Raw genomic sequence first — 20,629 nt, 5'->3', positions numbered from 1 at the left:
CCCGTGGATCAAGAAACCACAACCACCACCGCCCCTGCACCAGCCACTAAGGGCCATGGGCCCTATCTCATGTTAGGACTTGGCCTTCCTTACCTCAGTCTACCTTCACAAGATCCCCAGGAGTTAGGGATCACCGTCCACACGTTATAGATGCTGAAAGGTTATATGACTTGCCTAAGGGCACACAGCTAGTAACAAGCAAAGTCAGGGTTCAGACCCATGCTTATGTAACTCCAATGCCTGGGCTCTCTCCTCCACAAGCTGTGACATGTTTAATGCTGCTGCATTTAATCCAAACCTCATTTAAGATGTTATGTGTTGTTAGAGACCATATGGGAATACAGCATAGCTGCAGGTATGACTAATTGGATTTTTTTTTTTTTTTTTTTTACTGGTTCCCACTCAGAAGCCCTGGCTCAGGGCTATCTTTATTATATTTTCCCTTCTCAGCAGCTTTGATAGGGAAGCTGAGCTCCATCCTGCAACCCAGCCCCTTATACATAGAAAAGCCACCCTGTTCAGTGTCCTTGTCTCTCTCTCCTCTACGGGGTCCTTTTGGGACCCACCTCTAAAGTGGCCCAGGGCCTCTCAGGTACCATCCCATTCGAGAGCGGAACTGTGTAATAAAAAGAGTGGGTTCTGTTTCTGTGCTGGTGCTTGCCAGTTGGACTTCCGGCAAGCCTCTGGCCCTTTCTGAGTCCAAGTCCTTCTCTGCAAAAAGGGAGTAAGAAAGTCGATATCACAGCACATCTATCCTTATGGGCTGTAAGGTTGAAATGAGACAAGATGTATAAAACAGCTTATTACAGTGCCTGGTGCGTAGAAGGGAAATGAAGCCCCTCTTTCCATCCTTCCTCCACTGCTCTTTCATCTATACCCGGGGCTATCTGGGTAGCTGAGGCGTTAATGATAGAATTCCAGGCTACTGCAAGGAGGAGGACCACAAGGAACACCAGGGCCATCCTGGGCCTGAAACAGTCACCTACCACGGGAACAACTTCCTTTGACCCTCTCCCCCAGAAGAAAGCCCAGTCCTTCTTCCAAGTCCCTTGGGAAACACACTTAACCCCAAACACGCAAATACTGCCTCCAAACACAGTCACCCCTGAAATCAAAAATGTTTAAAAAACTTCTCATCTTTTCAAAGAGATGAAAACTTATCATGGGCTGGGAATGTAATACAAGACTTTTCATGTAACAGAGTTTGTACTACCATAGTCCAGCCAAGGGCCATTAAGACCACCCATCTACAGGGATATGGAAATAGTCTGAATATAAAGAATGAGCTGTTGTTATGAGTACATTCTGTATGGGGCCAGAACAAGTGACTGATGACAACACGATACAGAGAATGATGTTGAAACCGATCAAGAGAAACATAAAACCCACAGCTGAGTCTCAGAAATTACTTCTTTGAAGCCACAAATGCTAAATAATCCCTACGGAGGGTATAAAGCAGCTCTCTTTCCAGGGCCCTTGTGAGGGACTCTCAGCTCATCTGTCAGCAGAATTCCTGCAAAGATAAAACACGCCTGCACTGCTCCTTCTGCGGCGGGTCCCCAAGAGGCCCCTTGGAATCCCTCCTGACGAGCTGTCAGGCTGAGGAAGGGCCGCCTACCTCCTGGCCCCAGATAGCAGAACCCTCGTTCTTACTGCTTCAAAGATGCTCCTCTAGTAAAATTACAAAACCACTGTTGAAAAACTACTTCTAAGTTGGCCTCTCCTGACTACCAGACAAGGGTAAGAGTGGGCACACAGGACAGTCAAAGGGCATCATCACGGATTACTTTAAGGGAAGCCCAGTGATGATGCAAGACATCAAAGAAAGGGATGGTCAAAGCCTCCAGGTGATGAAAAAGCTCCAGAAATAGATAGTGGTGATGGCTACAACAACACTGTGAACGTACTTAATACCGCTGAATTGTGCACTTAAAAATGGTGAAAATAGTACATTGCATGTTATGTTTATTTTACCCCAATTTTTTTAATTGAGGGAGAATAAAAACAAACCACAATCTTCAGGGCACTGCAGGTGGCTGTGGGAACCTCCCAAAGAGTTACATGAAACCCACAACTGGACAGTTCCCATGTGCCTCACTGCTCTGTTTGCAAAGAGAATGTGTCCCTCCCTGGCAGCTGTTGAAGAATTGGGGGTTGAAAGGGGGGGGTCCGGGTTTGCATCCTGGCACCCCCTTACTGAGTGCTCTTGGGCAAGTCCCTTAGTTCCTCTGGACCCTTGTCCCTCATCTGAATACACAGGGATCATAATCTACTCCTGATTGTGTCATTATGGGGAACAACACTTTCGAAGAGACATGCTTTGAGGGGCGTGCTAAAAGGTACGAGAGAGGAGGCCCATAAATGCTGGCTGTTGTTGTTGCTCAAATGTGCCCCTTTCTTGCTAGACACATCCTTCCCAGAGGAAGAAATAACTATGTTCCAGGACTGCGGCTCCTTTCCTTCCCTCTGAGAACTATGGCAGGCCCCAGGCTCTCAGTCTTCTTCACCTGCCGGAAGGGCCTGGAAAGGGGCGTGAGACCACATCTCCCACAGTGACCCAGAAGCAGTAGGGGGTCTTGGACCCTGGCACACATGCCCACGAGGACAGCAGCCCATCACACAAGCCAGGGCCCTGGCCACTCACCCTTAGCCACCACTGACTCAGCTCAGAGGAGGTGAGCAAGTCCCCAGCTGTGTTCAAAGGAGCTGGTCCAGAAGATTCGGGGGCTGTTACATCACTGGTCTCTTAATCCTTCTTTATTTACAACTGCACCGGGCTCTAAAATTCCAGCAATCAGGTCGGCCTGATTCAGCTTCCTATATTGAATTGTTTTATGTGTAACTGAATCCCATACATTCAGAGCCAAAAGAACCAGACAGCTCAGCTCCTATCTTCCCCTCATTCCACAGGTGAGAGTGAGACGCCCACAGGGCCTGAGTGACGTGCTCAAGGACATGCTATGGTTAGCAGCAGCTGGGCTAAGACCAGAAGAAATCATAAGCCTTCTGGGTCTGGGATATTTTGACTAGTGGGTTCCACAGAGACAAGTGGATAAACCTAAGATGGGCTCTGACCCCTGTGAGGCAGCAATATGAAATCTGTGCATCTCTGTCCTGCCTCATATACACAATCCTGGCCACAAGATCCACAGACGACAGAGGGAGGCGCTGCAGGAATCACCCTAACGGAGCCACGAGGGACCCGTGCTCAGGGAAAGGAGAAGTGAACAGCGTGTAAAAACATATTTAATATAAATTTAGTGGGGAAGCAGATGGAAACATGTCAGGGTTTTATAATACCAACTATGGAAAGGAAAGTTGTTCCCCATCCTCTGAGCTGCTGCAAATGAGGAAAGAAGATGTAGTACCCTTGACGGACATCTGGGAGCAAAGGGCAGAGTGGTTATTCAAGGGGATGTGCCTCGGAGCACGATGAACAAAGCTATCTTCATCCTAGTTCCCATAAATGATGGTCAAAGGCTGGTGGGAGCTGGTGAGAAGGAAGGAGGGTCATCCTGAAGCTGGTTCTCTCCTCTCCCATGGGCACTAACTGGGCCAACCAGCCCCAAACACAGTGACAGAGGCCACTGTGTATTCCGATTAGCAGCAGCAACAGCAACAACATAAATAAATGAGGGTTACACAGCTGAGCGGGCAAGAGGTGAAGTCCCAGGATGGTTTTGTGAAGGTTATGCCACTCAGACAGAGTCAGGGCAGGATCCGGGTACATAAGGAAAGGGCGAGACAGGAAGCTGTCCAGGGCAGCTGGTGTTTCAGGGCAGATATGTTACCATTTAGCATAAAGCTTACAGTTACTAGGAGAGATGTCTGCAAGGTAAAGAGCAGCATTCCTGCTGGAGTAAACATGCTTCTGGAAGTGTTTCACAACCTGCTGGTTCAAAATGGCACTGCTGGGTTAATATCATCTCCCTCTCGTGTACAAACTCCATTTTTATTCTTTTAAAACAGATTTCTTGGGACACCTGGGTGGTTCAGTTGGTTAAGCACCTGACTTTTTTTTTTAATTTTTTAAAATGTTTTTTTATTTATTATTGAGAAACAGAGAGACAGAGCATGAGCAGGGGAGGGGCAGAGAGAGGAGGAGACACAGAATCCTAAGCAGGGTCCAGGCTCTGAGCTGTCAGCACAGAGCCCGACGCAGGGCTCGAACTCACAAACCGCGAGATCATGACCTGAGCCGAAGTAGGATGCTCCACCGACTGAGCCACCCAGGCGCCCCAAGCACCTGACTCTTGGTTTCAGCTCAGGTCATGATCCCACAGCTTCATGTGTTCGAGTCCCACGTCTGGTTCTGTGCTGGCAGCATGGAGCCTGCTTGGGATTCTCTCTCTCCTTCTCTAACTACCCCCCTCCATGCTGTCTCTGTCTTTCTCAAAATAAATAAAAATTTTTAAATAACAGATTTCTTCAGTTTGTCTTCTTAGCAGGTAAAATAATGTCTGCATATCCATGGCTCTACCAGAGAGAAAGCAATGTGATTTTCTGCCATTTCGGAGAGGTCTGGAGCGGGCCTCATTGAGCAGGGCAGTGTGCTCCTTTGTCAGGATTCTAGGCAGCAACCTGTCTACTGCTGGTTTGGGACAGCAGGTGAGGGAGGGAATAGGGTAGGGGAGAAGGGAGGGAGGTTTCAGACCGGCTTGCCTAGGCACAACTTCCACAAATTGTAGGATCTTCCTCTCTCTGCGTTAGGGGCTGAATTATGTCCTCCCAAAGTTCATATGTTGAAGTCTTAACCCCCAGTACCTCAGAATGGGATTGTATTTGGAGTTGAGGCCCTTAAAGAGGTGAGTAAGGTAAAATAAGGTCATATGGGTGTGCCCTCATCCAGTATGATGGGTGTCCTTATAAGAAGAGGAGTTTAGGGGGCGCCTGGGTGTCTCGGTCAGTTGAGCATCTGACTCTTGGTTTTGGCTCAGGTCACGATCTCATGGTTCACAGGTTGGAGCCCCACATCAGGCTCTGTGCTGGTGGTAGGGAGTCTGCTTGGGATTCTCTCTCTCTCTCTCTCTCTCTCTCTCTCCCTGCCCTTCCCCAACCTGTACTGTTGTGCTCTCTCTCTCTCTCTCTCTCAAAATAAATAAATAAATAAACTTTAAAAAAAAAAGAAGAAGAAGAGGAGTTTAGGACACAGACACACACAGAGGGAAGATGCCAAGTAAAGATGGCCATCTACAAGCCAAGGAGAGAGGCCTCAGAAGAAACCAAGCCTGGTGACACTCTGATGTCAGGCTTCCAGCCTCTGGAATTATGAGAAAATAAATTCCTGCTGCTGAAGCCCCAAAAGTCTGTGATACTTTGCTATGGTGTCTCTACCAAGCTAATACCTTCCCCTTCCCCTCCCCACTCCATGTACAGCTGGGCTGGTCACTTTCTCCTACAAATATCTGTCTTCTCTCTTTGCTCCCAATCCTTGCTTTGTGTAAGATTTTCAGAGTGACTGTCTGGCTTTGGAAAAACACAAACAAGTTTTTTGCTGTTTCATAAAGCTCAGCTGGGAAATGTCAAGGAAAAAAAGAAAATGTCACCAAACTCCCTTCTACTTCCATTCGCCCTCACTGTCAGGACACGACTGGGTTCCACCAGGATCAGTGTAGGTGTGGGGCGTGTGCCGAGGAAAGAGAAAAATGCATGCCTAGCATTCCTCAGCCTTTCACTGGAGTTTTGTAGGGCACTGCAGAAAGGCCTACCATCTTTAAATAAACAACCATTCCCAGGGACACTCCCTAAACATCCACAGGTTACTGTCATACCTTCTGATTATCTACTTTTTGCAAAGAGGAGGCAGTGGATGGGACTTTACAATTTGCTGTTTTGAATGGTTACCTAATATTCACCTTCATATGATATCTTTTCTTAGCTTACTTTACCCATTTCTGGCCCTATGGAAGTAACTCCTTGACTTATAAGACAGGACCAAAGAGGGACCCCTGGGTGGCTCAGTCGGTTAAGCACCCAACTCTAGACTTCGGCTCATGTCATGATCTCATGGCTGGTGAGATCGAGCACCATGTCAGGCTCTATGTTGGCAGTGCACAGCCTGCTTGGGATTCTCTCTCTCTCCCTGTCTCGGCCCCTCCCCCCTTGCTGTCTCTCAAAATAAATAAAAATAAACTTTAAAAACTATTTAAAAGGGGCGCCTGGGTGGCGCAGTCGGTTAAGCGTCCGACTTCAGCCAGGTCACGATCTCGCGGTCCGGGAGTTCGAGCCCCGCGTCAGGCTCTGGGCTGATGGCTCAGAGCCTGGAGCCTGTTTCCGATTCTGTGTGTCCCTCTCTCTCTGCCCCTCCCCCTTTCATGCTCTGTCTCTCTCTGTCCCAAAAATGAATAAACATTGAAAAAAAAATTAAAAAAAATAAATAAAAAAATAAAAACTATTTAAAAAAAAAAAAAAGACAGGACCAAAGAAAAGATGCTGATTCTATCACTGAATGGCATGCAGTTATTATTATTATTATTATTATTATTATTATTATTATTATATTATTTCGTTTTAGGGACTTCTTTTGACATGTAGTTTAAAAACACACACAGCAACCTGATAAGAGGAAAGGGGGAGTAAAATAAGAGATTACCTGTTATTACCCAATAGTCTCTGGTTGTTTCCGATATATCAAGGTTGGGATATTCCAGTGCTAAAACAAATAAGAAACACACCAAGTTACTTTCACAGTTTTTATATGTAAATATTACTTAGGAAAATGGACATACATAATAAAATATCAAACAGCTAAATTCAGCTTTATCATTCTTAGGAACTCCAGGATATACAGGCCAAAACTATTTTGCTGTTCTGAAAAGTAAAGTGCTTAGTAAAGGGCTAACTTTCAGATGAAGCGGTTTTTAGGGTTTGTGAATTTCTGCTCTTCTGATTTTTTCATCAGAACCTTCCTAAGTGGAACATCTTCACTATCAAAACTCACAGCTAGAACCTGTCTTAACTATAACATTCTTTGTAAAAACTATCCAACCATCACTAATATTTTTAGGAATGATCCTCTCTTGAATGGATTTTTCCAGTGTCAAGGACTAAGTTTATTATTAGCCAAATGTTTGTGACATAGTCCTGGTTCTTTTGAAGGTATGGTGGCCATAGCGCTAATTCATGTAAAGGGTTTAGCGCAGAGCCTGGCACATGGTAAGTGCTCAATAAATCTTAGTTGTTGCTATTATCAGAATATCAAGAGGAAAGAAAATAAATTCTTCACATGCTGCCATGTGACATAATGCCATCTTTCATGACATTGTCCTTTCCACAAAATTCAGAGTCATCTTTCCTTACTATGTGGAAATTCGCAAAAGCTTGCCATTTAAACACTCAAAACAATTCTGAGTGGCTACTGTGTGCTAAGTACATCCACACACACAATTTCATTTATTTACAGTATCAAATGCAACCACAGAAGGAAACAAAGTTAAAAAAAAAAAAACTTGACCAATGACCTTGAAAAATGTATTAACAATTACATTTAAGAGCACAAATCTTGACTTCCTTTGGCTACCAAGTGTTTGGGTACAAAATGTAGGCTGCACTGTCTTTGGAGTCTATGCCTTCTGCATGGTAATGAGGATTATATAACTGAAACATTAGAGGAAGAGGAGGCTACAAGACTGACTATGGGGACTTCATCCAGTAAAGTCACGATGCTGATTGCAAATGAGTTGCATTATGTTATCTATAGCCAGGGCAAGGGCTGAAGGCCCGGGAACATTTGCTGATGGCACAAATGGGTGGAAACCATAGCAACCCAGAAGGCCACAAGGACAGACGCCCCACAGGGCAGTTACTGTAAGCTCAAAGGCAGACTGTTTGGGTTCAAGCCCTAGGTTCCATGTCTCATTAGCTGTGACAGTGAGCATCTTGTTACACCTCCTGGAACTTCAGTTTTCTCCTTTGCAAAGTGGGGCGCATTCTGTACTACTATAGGGTGCTTTGTGAGGATTCGATGACATAAGATATGTGAATTGTAAAGGCAACTAACCAATGCTTTTGTTCAGTGTGCAATACACTTGTTATCAATTCAATCCCCGTTTATCACCGATTTCAGTTGTTTCATGATAAAAGAGTTAGTATGTGCCTGGCACAATAGACATTTGTTAAATGGGAAAGGGACCTGAGAGGAAGGGAAAAGGCAGTGTCCCTGTGAGGGGTGAACATACTCACGTTCAGCAATGGTGAGCGGCGGGTAGGTGAGGTAGAACCCAACCAGCTCAGCTGAGAGCTGGCGGAGGAGGCTGCTGGCGACTGTGCCGTTGAGGAAGGAGCTCCGATTGCCCACCACGTACACCAAGGTGACTGTCTGGGAGGCATTGGATGTGCTCACAATCTGAATCGACACAGGAGGAAAGGGGAGGGAGACATGCCAAATAAGATGAAGGTCTGTTTCATGGAAGCTCTGGGAGGAGAAGTTTAAGCGGAAGTTGAGGGCAGAGATGAGAGGGACGTGAAGAAAAGCAAGGAAGAGACAAGAATAACAAATACCCGTCATTTATGGATTGCTGGCTGAGTGCCAGGCACTGTGCTGAGGACACGTGATCTCATTCGGTTCTCACCACAACCCCATGAAGTGTATCCAGCTATGGCTCCATTTTACAGAGGAGCAAACTGAGGCCCGGAATGAGACGTGCCCATGATCGCATAGATAATAGATAATAAGTTATGTAGCCAGGATTCTAACCCAGATAGTCTGACTTTGGGTTTTAACCAGGTATGTGTATCTCTTCCAGGGGCTAAATTGTCTCAGGTTACGTTTATGGTTCTGAAAATACAAAATAGAGCGTGGAAATGTTAAATCTAAGAGGCCTCAACTGCTCAGAGAAAGCCTGTGTTAAATGTGGGGGGAACCTTGAAGTTTCTACACAACTGATCATCACCCTAGCAAATGGGCAGAGTGATTAAACCTGATGACAAAAGGAATTCAGAAATATAAAACAGCCTCTTTTGAGAGTGATTACATTTCCTTGTGACCTATTAATTCAATATGGAATATGTAAATATTACTATGAGATCGTGTGGTTTTCTTCTTGAATTTTGTCTAAGTCCGTTTTCTCATTACTGGAAAATGCGGTTTTCTGGGTCAATGTATGGACAAAAATATCCCACAGATGAGATTTGAAAAACAGATGCAGTAGGAAGTTATTTAATTTGGTGAGATAGTGTGGGGTTCTGTGCTGGGTTCTGTTCTGTGCCCTCTCCCCTTCCGGATTCACTTGCCACCCACCCACCCACGTTTTGCTCAGTGTCCCGAAAGGCAGACACTGTGGACCACCTCGATGGGCTCCTTTCCCTCTGGCTTCAGCTAAAAGGAGCTCGGGAGGATGTGAGAGACTGGAAGGAGAGTGGGGTCAGAGAACTGGTATGTCGGGGACTCCTTTCCCACAGGGGGGCTCTTATGGGGGCAGCTTTGGCCTCTGCCTCCTGTAACTGCTCTTTCCCCTTGCCCCATCAGGCCCCAATACTTACAGCCTTGGCTATAAGTGGTTTTCCTAGAGCCTGCCCATGCTTCTGCAAAGAGTCCCTCTTATTAGACTTTCTTCAAATCACCTTTATCTGAGTGTGACCTCTCTTCCTGCAGGGAGCCAACTGATAATCCTGTCTTTCCCAGACCTTTGTGTGTTCAGACATAAATATCCCTGCAACTTTCCTTTTAGACATTATTTTTAAAAAGATTGTCAAGAATACCTTCTTGTTATTTCTCACTTTTCCCATAAGTGGAAGTTGCTATATAATTTTCTTAAAAAAATTTTTTTTTAATGTTTATTTATTTTTGAGAGAGAGAGAGAGAGAGAGAGAGAGAGACTGAGAGTAGGGGAGGGGCAGAGAGAGAGGGAGACACAGAATCCAAAGCAGGCTCCAGGCTCCGAGCCGTCAGCACGGAGTCCGATGTGGGGCTCAAACTCATGGACCACAAGATCATGACCCAAGCTGAAGTCGGATGCTCAACCTGACTGAGCCACCCAGGCACCCCTGGAAGTTGCTATATAATTTTCTAACACAGAGCCTGTAGTCCCATGATTAATGATACACTCAATCAACATTTCTGGTCAACTCTTTCTCTCTTTTCTGAAAGTATTTTTGGACTGTGGTTGAGCCACAGGTATTCATGCCACCTTCCCAGGGTACCAAAAATAAAGGTGCTTCTCTCTGAACAACTCAAAAGACTCAACTGTACTGGCACCTAAAAGAATAATAACAGAAATAACTTTTTGACCATTATCTCCAGTGTGAACATTCTATTTTTTGCTTTTCAACTAAACTAAATCTCACTGGATCCCAAAGATGCCTATAGAACTTGTAGTTTCTTCTACAGAAACTACACTGGATCCGGTAAGTTATAACTTTAAAAAAAAATGTGGCAAAATACACATAAAGTTATCATGTTAACCATTTTAAGGGCACAGTTCAGCGGCCTTAAGTACATTCACACTGTTGTGTGGCCATCACCACCATCCATCTCCACAACTTTTTCATCTTCCCAAACTGAAACTCTGTACCTATTAAACAACTCTCCATTTCTTCCTCTCCTCAGCCCCTGAAAACCAACATTCTACTCTATTCATTTGACAAAACGGAACACCTTTTTTTTTTTTTAATTTTTTTTTTCAACGTTTATTTATTTTTGGGACAGAGAGAGACAGAGTATGAACGGGGGAGGGGCAGAGAGAGAGGGACACACAGAATCGAAAACAGGCTCCAGGCTCTGAGCCATCAGCCCAGAGCCCGACGCGGGGCTCAAACTCACAGACCGCGAGATCGTGACCTGGCTGAAGTCGGACGCTTAGCCGACTGCGCCACCCAGGCACCCCTAAAACTGAACACCTTTTATAAGAGGAATCACATAGTATTTGTCCTGGTGTGACTAGCTTATTTCACTTAGCATAATGTCCTGAAGCTTCGTCTATGTTGTAGCATATGTCAGCATTTCCTTCCTTTTAAAAGATGAATAACAGTCCATCGGATGTATATACTACATTTCTTGTCCATTCTTCTGTGGATTGACACTTGGGCTGCTACCACATTTTGCCTGTTGTGAATAATGTTATGAACATGGGTATACATATATCTCTTTAAGTCCCCACTTTCTTTTGGGTAGATACCCAGAAGTAGAATTGCTGGGTCATATGGTAATTCTGTTTAATTTTTTAAGGAACCACCATACCACTTTCCACAGAGCTATGCCGTTTGAGAAGCTCACCAGCAATGCACGAGGATTCCAATTCCTCCATATTCTTACCAACACTTGCTATTTTTTATCTTTAAAAAAATTTTTTTAATGTTTATTTATTTTTAAGAGAGAGAGAGAGAGGGAGAGAGAAGGAGACACACAATCCAAAGCAGGTTCCAGGTTCCGAGCTATCAGCACAGAGCCCAACACGGAGCTCCAACTCACGAACCACAAGATCATGACCTGAGCTGAAAGTGGACTCTCAACCTACTGAGACACCCAGGAACCCTTTTCTTTTTTCTAAACAGCCACCCTAATAGGTATGAAGCGTATAGGTGTGAAGTGATATACTGTGGTTTCGATTTTCATTTCCCTAATGATTAGTCATGTAGAACATTTTTTCATGTGGTTATTGATCTATGTATCTTATTTGGAGAAATGTCTATTCAAGCTGTTTGCCCATTTCTTTATCGGATTGTTTTTATGTTTTTGAGTTGTAGAAGTTCTTTATATATTCTAGATATTTACTCCTTATCCAATATATGATTTGCAATTATTGTCTTCCATTCTGTGGGTTGCCTTTTGATCAACTGTGCCCTTTGATCTACAAAAGTGTTTTTTTTTTTAATTTTAAACATTTGTTTATTTTTGAAAGACAGAGAGAGACAGAGCATGAGTGGGGGAGGGGCAAAGGGAGGAGACACAGAGTCTGAAGCAGGCTCCAGGCTCTGAGCTGTCAGCACAGAGCCCAACACGGGCCTCAAACCCACAAACTGTGAGATCATGACCTGAGCCGATGTCAGAAGCTTAACTGACTGAGCCACCGAGATGCCCCAAAAGTGTTTAATTCTGAAGTACAATTTAACTACTTTTTCTTTTGTTGCCCATACTTTTGGTGTCATATCCAGGAAATCATTGCGAAATTCAATACCATGAAGTTTTCTCCTCTGTTTTCTTCTAAGAGTCCTATAGTTTTGGCTCTCATGTTTAGGTCTTTGATCCACTTAAGTTAATTTTTGTATATGGTGTTAGATAAGGGTCCAACTTCATTCTTTTGTTTGTGGATGTCCAGTTCTCCCGATACCATTGGTTGAAAAGATTGTCTTTTCCTCATTGAATGGATTTGAGGCCCTTGTCAAAAATCATTTGACCATATATGCAAAGATTTTTTTTTTGCAAACTTGTTTGTGTTCCATTTGTCTATATGTCTGTCTTTATGCCAGTACCACACTGTTCTGATTATTGTAGCTCTGTAGTAAGTTTTGAAATCAGAAAGCATGAGAATTCCAACTATGTTTTTCTTTTTCAAGATTGTTTTGGCTATTCATGGTCCTTTGAGATACCAAATGAATCATATGAATTCTAGGATGGGTTTTTCTATTTCTGAAAAAATAAAGTCACTGGGATTTTAATAGGGACTGCACAGAATCTGTAGATCGCTCTTAGCAGTACTGATATCTTAACAATATCAAGTCTTCCAATTCATAAGCACAAATTGTCCTTCTTTTTTTGTCTTCTTTAATAACCTCATTTTTATAGTTAAGAAAAGTGTAACCATTCTTGGTGGCTGCTTTAAACTAGCTTCATAAATAAGAAGAGGTTCACAGGCCTGAGCTAAGGTCATGTCAATGTTCCCTGAAAGTCATGCCTTGTCCCTAGTACAAGCAGCCCCTACAGGGGGCACTTTCTCATTACCCCTTTACTTTTAGACTCCTGTGACTTCTGGCCTTATCTCTTACTTCCCACTCATTCCTGCCACAATCCATTTAGCTAATCAGACCTAAAAAAATGCTAGTGGAATGGAATGCTGTTGTTTTGCCCACCCAGCATCCATTCTCCCTTCTTCTATGGCAGCACCATAATTTCCTCAGGCAAACACCTCTTCTCTCCAGTTGGATTTGTGTGCTCAAGCTCTAGGAGTGGGCATAGCCAGGCCTACTTGATTGGGACATTTTATCTCCTTGGTCACAGTTACTGCTCCAGAAATGGGCACATAGTCCATCTGGGTCCAATGAGAGCTAATCCCAGGATTTTTCCTGGAATGCCACAAAAAAAGGCACCTTGGTTCCATAAGACCGTGAGCAGTAAGGATAAGGCAAACCTGGAGGTGCCAGGGACCACCCTACTGGTCCTGAAGATGATGCGAGCCCAGGGCAAGACCAAGGTATAAAGAGAGAACTTCATGAAGAAATCATATAAGCACCTGAATCAAATTGGGCCTGAAGGAAATATGCTGTGAACCCTTCAGTTATATGAGCCAATCACCTCTTTTTGTTTAAGCCTTATATGCTTCGATTCACAACCAAAAAGGTCCTAATTGAGTATACCGTAATCTAGCCCCTAATACCAATGCTATACAAGTAAAAAAAAAAAAAGTCACTTTTCAATGACTCTGTGAACAAATTAATTAAATATTTATGTGGTCTTATTCCAGAAAGAATCTAAGCTGCCCTCTAAATTACATTTAATACCATAAAATGGAAAGTTATTAATTACAAAACCATGTCAGGGTACAAGCCCAGGGGGATTAAAGACAACCCCAAAGGGATGGTTAGCATGTAGCTAATATATGCATGATATAGGGGCCTTTTGCATATAGGGTTCCAAAATCCAGGCAACAAATTGGTTCTGGCAACAAGCGAAATAGGGTTAACAAAACAACTCAACCAATTATCCATTCATTTCAAGAGTTGCTGAAATGTTCAAGAGCATCTAAAATGTATGTAGATGCAGGGGCACCTGGGTGGCTCAGTTGGTTAAACATCTGACTCTTTTTTTTTTTTAATTTTTTTTTTAACGTTTATTTGAGACAGAGAGAGACAGAGCATAAATGGGGGAGGGCCAGAGAGAGGGAGGCACAGAATCTGAAACAGGCTCCAGGCTCTGAGCTGTCAGCACAGAGCCCTATGCGGGGCTCGAACTCACGGACCGCGAGATCATGACCTGAGCCGAAGTCGGCCGCCTAACCGACTGAGCCACCCAGGCACCCCAAAACATCTGACTCTTGATTTCGGCTCAGGTCATGATTGCAGGGTCATGAGACTGAGCCCCACATTGGGCATGGAGCCTACTTAAGATTCTCTTTCTCTTTCCTTCTGCCCTTCCCCATGCCCCCACTCACATGTTCTCTCTTTCTCTAAAAAAATTAAATAAAAATACAATACAATAAGTAAAATAAAATAAAATAAAATAAAATGTATGTAGATGCAGTTTTCAAATTGTCTGTTATAGTCTTTTCTAAGGGAAGTTTGCTACTTGCTTTACAAAGTTCATGGCCCATTACTAACATACAACAACACAAGTGAGGCTTCTTAAGGACAAAGTCAGCTTATTTATCTTGATGTCTCTCCCAGTGCCTGATAAATACCAGGCACTTATTGGGTCTGTGCTTCCTGAATACAATCAGAGTATATGTTTTGCTGCTGAGCCCTAACTAGAATCATGTACCTGTGAGGATCACAATCCAATCAGAAAGAAAAAGATCTCCCACAAGGGAGCTGAGTCATACTTCTTACATAAATCTTGTGTTTGTGACACGTTTTTAGATCTTAATCTAATATGAACCAAATCATAATGAGATACTTCCATGTACACTTTGGATAAATCTAGAAAAGGAAAGCTGCTCGTTCAAATTAAATTGTATGCTTTCTACATCGTATTGGCTTTGCTGATAATTCACTTATGCTAAATGTCAATTTCAAAACCACTGGGTTTAATTGCAAAGGGTTTAGTTCAGTAAAAATAGAGACATTGGGTTGTACAGTTAATCAGAGAAATTTGGGGGCTGCATGAATATCATTAAGAAGCATCTGACTTTAGAGGGATGTTAACTATATAATTGCAAAAAGTGGGTCTGAGAAAAGCTTTAGTGGCATGTCTACTGTAAGTCCAGTAAACTGAAATACAGTAGACTAGGAGTAGGATTTTCCTGGGAAAGAATTCATGTGTTTGCCAAAAGTTTCATAGTATAGCATAGTGAATAAGATTATGGGCTTTGACTCAAATCTTTGTTCCATTCTTTACCAACCATGTGACCTTCTGGAAGTTTCTTAGCCTCTCTCTCAGTTCCCTCTTTTGTGAAATGGTGATAATAATACTTCAGGGGGATATCTTGAGTATTATTTAGCAAAATATTTTTAAAACACCTAGCACAGTCCTGGCATATGGTAAGCCCCAAATATAAAATGTGTGTGTGTGTGTGTGTGTGTGTGTGTGTGTGTGTGTAAACTAGGGTGACTGTGCATGTGGATGTCTAGAAAATAACTCAATGCAGGGGTGCCTTGGTGGCTCAACTGGTTAAGCATCCAACTCTTGACTTCAGCTCAGGTCATGATCTCAAGGTTTGTGAGTTCGAGCCCTGAGTGTGGAGACTGTTTGGGATTCTCTCTCTCCCCCTCTCTCTCTGCTCCTGCTTGCATGCTCTCTCTCTCTCTCTCTCTCTCTCTCTCTCTCACACACACACACAATGAACAAATAAATAAACTCTAAAAGAAAATAATGCAATGCAAATCACAAGATAGGCAAATCTTGATGAGTTAGCTATTTAGAATGGATTCATTTTACAAGATATTTGATTCATTTTATGAGACTATATCTTATACAGCATCACTAATTTCATTTTTAAAATAGTAAATGTATTGGGAAGGCCCGAGGAAGCTTCACATGGGAAAATAAATACAAAATCCCAAACCATACCAGGTAGATAGCAAAACAGCATCCCTGCTGTCACGGCCGTACTCCAGACATTCTCATCAATGCCAGGACCAACTCGACTCCGTGGCCCAGAGTGGCATCTCCTCCTGTCTACATCACATGCCCAAAGTACAAAGTTACATTTACACCAGACAGTTTTGAAATAGGGGAGCAAGTCCCCTTGCCAGCATTTGCATCATGGCTGGCCTCTGTCAACTACACGGTGAAAGTGCCCTCCTCCTTACCTGAATTGTCAGATTGCTCTTGGTATTCAGGACTTTCCTCTCTGCATCCTGAAAGGCCTTCTGCAGTCTCTGTTCCATCGTCTGAGCAAACTTGCAGGACTGGATGTTGTCGGACTGGCTCACAAACTGCAGCACTGGAATGGGAGTAATCAATCCACTCTCACCAAAGTTGTGTGTCTTAGTTCCTTGGACTTAACAATCACCATATAAAACAGCATGATTTGACATCAGAGAAATCAGGCAAGTAAGGACTGACAGGGGTTAGTTGTAGTGCTGGAAGTGACTCTTAAAATGATTTATAATAGAGAAGAGTTAAAAGCATGATCGAACCTGAGGTTCCTTGTAATGCAAAGGGCTTAGTGATCATTTGGTTGGATTATGCAGACATCTGCTCCAAGAATGATTAAAAAAAAAAAATCAAAGAAAGATCATGTCTTCTCTTTCTTTGGAAGGGGAAAAAGAGTCAGTTGGCCTGCATCACTAAGTTGATGGAGTCTTTCAATTTTGATGGTTTCTCCACTCTTGTGGTTCACCAACCACATGGTCAGAATCACGAGGGAGCTTGAGAGAAAGACTCTAAGGCCTAAACTCAGAGATTCAGATTCAGTGGCACCTAGAACGTGTTGCTCCAAAGCACAGGTTTTATGGATGCTTAGCTCTTGTCAGTATCCACTGGAAATACGGGGGAAAAAATTTAAAAATACAGTACTTGTTGCTCATAAAGTACTAATTATATAAATTGGGAAGGAAGGCTCCAGTGAAGGACCATTTCTAATAAATCCAGGGTTGGGAACTTTAGGCTCATGTGCAGGGAACTGGACAGTTGATTAGCAGGGCCCTTTGAGGAAAGTGCACAAGGGCTTTGAGAGATGATGGAGCAGCTGGCACTGACCTTTTTAAACAGGGTGTCATCTTGGTACTGCCCCCAATCCCAGAACGGATAGGTACTTGCCTGTTCTCAGCTGGAAGTAGCCTGCAGGCTGGGGATTCCACGGGGAGGCAAGTACTGCCACTGACTGTAAGTTTGGGGTATGTTGCTTCAGATCTGCAGTGACGTTGCTGACCCCATAAACACCCAGCATTTCAATCACTACGGCAGGCAAGTATACCAGTCTCCCTTTGGTAGCATAATAACCAACTGTGACGTTATGAGAATGTTCCAGAATGTCCACCTACAAAACAAACGGACCCAGAACTCAGTGTTTATTTCCATGGTGCTTTAAGTTCTTGTTGGTATTTCTTAGAACCACAACTGTTATTTAGCAAGGCTGTGGAATACGATGTTCTCATTCAACAAATATTCTAACAGTTCTATACAGCACACATGGATTGGCAAGTCTCAAAATATCAGAATACAAAACAATACGAAAATACAATTTATATCACACCTACATGGAATAGAATTAAATCTGTGGGGGGTTTCTTTTCTTTCTTTTTTTTTTTTTAAATGTTTGTTTATTTTTGAGACAGCGAGCAGGGAAGGGGCAGAAAGAGAGGGGGGCAGGACAGAAGATCTGAAGTGGGCTCTGAGGTGACAGCAGCAATTCTAATGTGGGGCTCGAACTCACAGACCATGAGATCATGACCTGAGCCAAAGTCGGATGCTCAACTGACTGAGCCACTCAGGTGCCCCAGGTTTTCTTGATTCCTTAAATACCTGAGTATAATATTGTGAGCACCCATGGTCAATCAAGAAGGCAGACAGGAGACAGTCAGTAAAAGAGATTTCCAGAGATGAAATGCTGGGAAGAATAGCTTTATTATAGTTCTTATCGTTTATGAAAATTAAAAGGCAGAAATGATAGATAAGGTGGAGGCTCCTTCAGGACAGGGAGTCAGATAATAAATGAGGTGAATTCCTCTCTTTAAAAGCTGGCTTGTAGGTTGGTTCAAGGCCAAGGTTAGGATGGGGATGGGCTATACAGAGTCTCTCTTAAAATTGAGTTCTAAGGGATACTGATGTGCTGAATTCTTTATGACCCAACTGGAAGATTTTTGAGGCTTTACATTTTATTTTTGTTTTCTTTTGCCTTCTTAGTGTTTTATAACAGTTCAGGGTGGAGTGTTTTTGGTTTTTGTTTTTTGTGTTTTTTTGGTTTGTTTCGTTTTTGGGGTTTTAAAAAGTATTTATTTTTGAGAAAATTTGTGTCAGCACAGAGCTGGATGCCGGGATCAAACTCACCAACCATGAGATCATGACCTGAGCTGAAACCGAGAGTTGGGCACTCAACTGACTGAGCCCCCCAGGCACCCCCCAGGGTGTTTTAAACACACGCTTCCCTCCCACACACACACTCTGACTCTTGCATTTCCATTAGTAATGTCACGTGTATTTGTCAGAGAAACCAAGAAAACTGATTTTGCAACAGACAGCTACGCTTTTGTCTCCTCCACACTGTGTGCTCTCTGCCACCTTGTGAACTAAAGGTGGTGTTCAAGATGACTGTAGGTGGAACAAGAGATACTTCTGCATGTAACACAGACACAGCATTAAACAATACCAGATCGCCCAGCGAGAAAGTGACTCAAATCCCAATTACCCCACGGAGGAAGTCTCAGTTTGGGGATTACTTATTTTTAACACCTCTCTAATGCTTGCTAATCATATTTTTAAACAAAGGGACACAAGGGACATCATGAGCCTTAGAGCCTTCTGCAAGTAACAATGTCTAGCTTGAATGTAATAAGCTGTTACCATTATACTCATTTTTATGATTACCTTATGTTTGTGGCAGATGATCTTCATTTCTACTTATGGCACTAATATCAAACATCCTTTCAGAAGAAAGGTATTTAAGTTTTTAAAAATGAGCTCATTCTTAAAAACCAAATTCACAGGGTGCCTGGGTGGCTCAGTTGGTTAAGCGTCCGACTTTGGCTCAGGTCATGATCTCACAGTTCGTGAGATCAAGCCCCATGTCGGGCTCTGTGCTAACAGCATGGAGTCTGCTGTTAGCAGGAGGAGCCCCCCCACCGCCCCTCCCCTACTCGTGCTCATGCTTGCATGCTGTCTCTCTCTCAAAGTAAATAAACTTAAAAAAAAAAACAAACAAACCCTGAATTCATAACTAATTGTCACAGTGGTCTGGGATGGTATACAGAAAAGGCAAAAAACTGTGAATAGTTTACAAATGACTGAAGTTTAGTGAAAATTACATGTCAGGTGACCAAATAGAAATACTCACATTTTCAACTTTCAAATAAAGTTTCTGGTGCAGAAACCACAGATGCCTCTCATGAAATGCATTCTTTCTTTCTTTATTTCTTTCTTCCTTTTTCCTTTTTTACCCCTCTCAGAATTATATAAAAGAGATTGACAATGACCGATAAACTACATACCAAACCTCATTCCTAGTCCTTGGTGTGGTCATGGAGACCACGAAGCTGAATGCAGCTGTAGAACAAAACATCAAAGGAAAAAGCCAGAGCAATATTTTTTAGTGGTGAAAAGGGTTGTCTCCCGACTGCCAATCACATTTAGGGCTTTAAAACTTGGAATCAATCCAAAAGAGTGTAAAGCAAGGCTTCCATCACTTGGATATACCATCAAAATCAGCTTGCAGTTGTTAAATAGTACTTGGCATTAAAGTTCTTGGAGGAGAAAAAAAATGTTCATTTCCCTGTCTGCTGCTGGCTATTTAAGCAAAGTTGGACTCAATTTACAATAATTTTTAAATGTCCAGAAATAAATCACCAACTATTTACAATGCTGAGGGAGATAGAGGGAAAAGCAATGGATGGTTTCCTGAAAATTACACTAACAATATTAGATTTCCCTAAACAACTGGATAATGGGACAATTCAAAACAGTATATCCAGGCTTGAAAAAAAAAAAAAAAAGATTAGACATAAGGCAATTAACCTCAATTTTCCATCTCAAAATCTGACCTTTTTCTCTAGTCACCACACATTAGCTATTTGCCAAAATGAAGAAAGATTCTACTTCTGACAAGTATGGTTACGATACCCAGGGAGGAGGAAAACAGTCCAGCATCCTCTGGGCCCAAGAGGAAGATGTGGACGGCTTAGTCTAATCACAAAAGCAAGAGGCTTACGTGAGCCGAGACGTCATTCTGGTGGAAAGCCTTCCGCAATGCCTGCGTGAGCCCTTTGGCTACATTGAACCTCAAGGTTTCACTGATCTGCACTCTCCTCTGGGTCAGAAAGAGAACTGTGGGATCAAACAGAAGCACAGTAATCAGGGTAAGTAATGATCCTCCTCTCCTCTCCACCCTCTATCTCCTGCAAGTTCTGAGTAAAGCTGGTGAGCACAGGTCCAACCAATGAGAGCGGTGGGCCAGGGTAATAGCTGTGTTGGTCCCATTCAAGTCCAAAGAAGGAAGGACCTAGTACTTGTCTGACCCTAGTGGGGAGAGCTAACAGGCTGGCTGCACTTCATGTCTGACTAACGCTGACTCTGACTTTGAAAATTAGGTTCAGCAGTACCTGGTCCTTGATGCGTCTGCATGCAAGAAAACTCCTGTAACAGTGTTCCCTGATAGCCTGCTTA

General features: G+C 43.1%; 1 protein-coding gene across 4 annotated transcripts in view; it reads right to left on the bottom strand.

The window, feature by feature from the left end:
• The window catches only part of KIAA1549L (KIAA1549 like), a 269,578-nt gene that overhangs the window by 93,634 nt on the left and 155,315 nt on the right, over positions 1-20,629 (bottom strand). For all 4 annotated transcript variants that reach the window (XM_043580905.1, XM_043580904.1, XM_043580901.1 and 1 more), the window contains exons 4-8: positions 20,175-20,290; positions 17,072-17,291; positions 16,120-16,253; positions 8,182-8,344; positions 6,593-6,652 (exon numbers count right to left, since the gene is read on the bottom strand). In XM_043580905.1, the coding sequence (XP_043436840.1) occupies positions 6,593-6,652; positions 8,182-8,344; positions 16,120-16,253; positions 17,072-17,291; positions 20,175-20,290 (693 nt within the window). The remainder of the gene's footprint in view (positions 1-6,592; positions 6,653-8,181; positions 8,345-16,119; positions 16,254-17,071; positions 17,292-20,174; positions 20,291-20,629) is intronic.

Source organism: Prionailurus bengalensis, chromosome D1, assembly GCF_016509475.1.
Source record: "Prionailurus bengalensis isolate Pbe53 chromosome D1, Fcat_Pben_1.1_paternal_pri, whole genome shotgun sequence".
Classification (NCBI taxonomy): Eukaryota; Metazoa; Chordata; class Mammalia; order Carnivora; family Felidae; genus Prionailurus; species Prionailurus bengalensis.
The sequence above is the reverse complement of the archived record's forward strand: the minus strand, read 5'-3'. Positions and strand labels throughout refer to the sequence as shown.